General features: G+C 32.9%; 1 protein-coding gene across 1 annotated transcript; it reads right to left on the bottom strand.

Moving 5' to 3' along the window:
* Positions 1-1,341: 1,341 nt before the first annotated feature.
* LOC136971161 (piggyBac transposable element-derived protein 4-like) lies at positions 1,342-3,081 on the bottom strand. Its single transcript, XM_067265636.1, has one exon. It carries the CDS (start codon positions 3,079-3,081, stop codon positions 1,342-1,344), a length of 1,740 nt encoding a protein of 579 aa, XP_067121737.1.
* Between the last annotated feature and the right edge of the window lie 469 nt (positions 3,082-3,550).

Raw genomic sequence — 3,550 nt, 5'->3', positions numbered from 1 at the left:
GAATGTTATCAAAATGCAATTATCAAAAATTTTATAATTTTCACAATTTGTATTATCTTAATTTAGTTTTAAAGTTTTTTGTCGCGCTTTGTGTATCGCGCGACAAAACAGTCGCAACGCGATCAAACGCAGCGATTTCATTCATAATTACTTATGTAGATCGGGCTAACTTTTCAGGTTTGTTTTGTTGTGCCGCGATGAAAAATGAATAAATAATAAAAGCAGATTATAATTAAAAGTATTTTTATCAGATTAATCTGAATTATTAGATTATAGAATAATTATAGCTATGCGATATGATTGTCGCGTAGTTGTAATTATTTTTCTTATATCTAATTCCTTAATGTTTAGGGTCTAATTAGCTAACTTCTAGTTGTTATATTTCGTATGAACGTGTAAGCATCGTTTCAAAATTGTCTGGTGGGAATTGACTGAGATTAGAACTACCCTCCACGTAAATCAAGGTTATAATGTAAACCAACGTTAGACAATCGCCCAGTGACGTAGCGTGGGTGTCAGCCGCCTGGGGCGGAGGAAAATTTCCCCGCCCTCTTATTTAGGGATTTTTACAAGATATTATTATTTATTGTGAAATTTTGCCGCTCTCACTACGCTACGCCACTGCAATCGCCGAATTAAAATTTAATTTTTATTTTAAATTTGTATTTTAATTTAAATTGACCAGTCGTAAACTGTAATATGTTTCTGATAAAATCTCAAAACAAATCGATTTCAGTCTAATTTTTAAAGAAAAATCGCAATTTAAATTTTATTTATGCGGAAAATACAAAAAAATTCCAAAAGTTTATTAACTTTTGGAATTTTTAGATTATAGAATAATTATAGCTATGCGATATGATTGTCGTCGTGGAGTATTGTAATTATTTTTCTTATATCTATATAGGAAAAACATTTGGAATTTTTTTTTGTAGCTAAAGGAATTTATATTAATTAAAAAATTTAAAACAAAACACACAAATCAAACTATTAAACAGAATTTAATTAAAAAGATACAAAAAAAAAAACATTATTTTTGTTTTTTGTCCTTTTATATAATATTTGAAAACATTCGAAACATAATATGCTAACAAAGAATAAAATAGTATTTATGTTGTATTTATATTCTATTTATGTCCGAGTAAATACACTATATAGTTACTGTTTAAGTTGCAGAATAAAATACATATACTGGTTGATATTTAAAAACTAAATAATTATTATTTTCAAATTTATGCTCAAAACATTTAACTTTACTTGTGCATTCAGAATAAAAACAACTTCTACCTAATAACAAATATATAGCATATATTTATCTTTAGTTAAAATGTTGGTTTCTTATTTTTATTCAACACAATCTCTACATATTTGAACTGCATGTTCCAAGCATAGATATTTTTTGCATTTCACGCAGGTATATTTCGTTTTTCTATCTTTCCGTGTTTCACATTCATCACATCTCTTTCTCTTTTTTTCGACACATTCCGTGGATGAATGTGAAGGTCCGGCTTCAGAATCTGACGGAAATATCCTTTCCGCTGCCGTTCTGATAGTTTTCGAAAGATTTAAAATACATTTTCTTTTATCAATATGTTCGCTCATTAGAATGATACACAATTCCTTCAAAAATTCTCTTCTATTATTCAATTTGGATGTATTTTTGTTTGCTTGGTGAATAATATAGGAATTAATTCCTGCTAAATTTAAAACACAATAAAAAATGATCATAGGCCATCGACTGGTGTTGCGTACGCAATTATAATTCCCGGTTAACTGGTCCACGGTATCTACTCCCCCTTTAGTTCTATTATAAAAGGATATTATTTCTGGCTTTTTTGCCAGTCCAGTTTCCCGATCAATTTCTTCACTATGATGTAATGACGACAAAAGCAATACATTTTTACTTTTTTTCGGCACATAGGAGACCAAAGTGATCGCTTTAGTAAATGCAAACTTACTACTGTTTACTTTTCTATTTTTTATATTTAAAAATTCTGCAGGAATTTCTTTTCTATTTTTTCTGATGGTACCAACTAGCGTTAACCTGTCTTGCAATAAATCTGTAGCCAAACTGAAACTGGTGAACCAGTTATCGGTAGTTATATTACGGCCGCTGTTAACAATAGGCCTAGTTAATCTTTTCACTACACTGTCCGCAGAATTCGATACTGAGAAGGGTCCATCGGGCTGTTTTCCGCAGTAAACCTCTAAATTGTGCGTATAAAATGTTTTACTGTCTACTAGCAAGAATATTTTTATACCGTATTTATTTGGTTTACTTGGTATATACTGGCGGAATCCGCACCGCCCTCTGAATCCTTCCAGTTTCTCATCTACGGTACAGTATTCCGATACATTGTAATTCTTTATACAATTATTCGTAAATACATCTAAAAAAGTTCGGACTGCTGCTAATTTATCAAACTTTAGTCTTTCACCTCGCGTCTGTTTATCATCAAATCGGAGATTTGCTAACAAAAAACGAAAACGTCTCTCCGACATGGCCGTTCTTGCGATTTCGAATCCTGTACCGTCCGTTGTCCACATTTCGTTAACGTGACAGCGATTTACCTTTTTATACGCAGCAAGGTAAAATAATCCGATTAGTGCTTTTATTTCCTGCAGATCTGTTGTATTTGCATCACGTTCTCTTTCGTAATGCGGTTGTACTTTTTGTATTTGTTGATTTGTGTGTATGACTATGATATCTAAAATATCATCTGTTACGAACAGATTCCAACATTCAAAAATAGACCTTGCGTTTGTAGCCTCTCCAATGGGACCAGGTATAAGATAAATCAAGTTCTCTCTTCTTGTCTTCGTTGCAGGATATTCCCACATACTCCATCTGGTTCCATCGCGAGCTAGGAAAGAACAATGCTCACCTGTTTGTGATGACGAGGCTGCTACTTGTGATGATGAGGCAACTGCAGGTGAGCCTACTTCTGATATATCTTCGTTTTCCTCTTGCTCGGTGTCTGTATTCTCAGATCTAACTTCTACAAAATCACATTCTTCTTCCGAAGAAGCATCTTCATATACTATATTCTCGATCTCTGAATCGATCATAAAATCTCCGTACATTTTTACTTTACTATAGACAAGGCACTCAAATATAGTCTATTAGGCCAGGCTTGTTTCTCCTAGTTTCAACGGTGGCATTGCCTTATATACAGTTTTTAGATCTGTTGGCCGACCAATCAGGAGCTAACTCGGTTGCTCTCCTGCAAATCTGTTTCAGTTGGCATATCTGTCTCAACATGTCTAGAACTGAGGCTATCCGATATTTTCAGAAAACGAGTTCTAACGACTAAAACCAGAATTCTCCTCTCACTACTCGACAGGTCTTCTTGAATGTACTAGTCTAACTCAGAAGCAGAAATGAACTAAAAACGCCATAAAAGTGATTTAATGACACACCGATCTCTTCTGACGGCTTTATTTTGTTTAAAGTATATGAGAATATACATTAAACAAAATAAACTTGACAGAAGAAGGGCAAAGTACTGAAAAGCGTCCCGACAAATAAAAAAAAAAGGAATAAACAAATGTA

The sequence above is a fragment of the Centruroides vittatus genome, unplaced genomic scaffold, assembly GCF_030686945.1.
Source record: "Centruroides vittatus isolate TY-2023 unplaced genomic scaffold, ASM3068694v2 contig_2340, whole genome shotgun sequence".
NCBI lineage: Eukaryota > Metazoa > Arthropoda > Arachnida > Scorpiones > Buthidae > Centruroides > Centruroides vittatus.
This window is presented reverse-complemented; position numbering and strand designations above follow the sequence as displayed.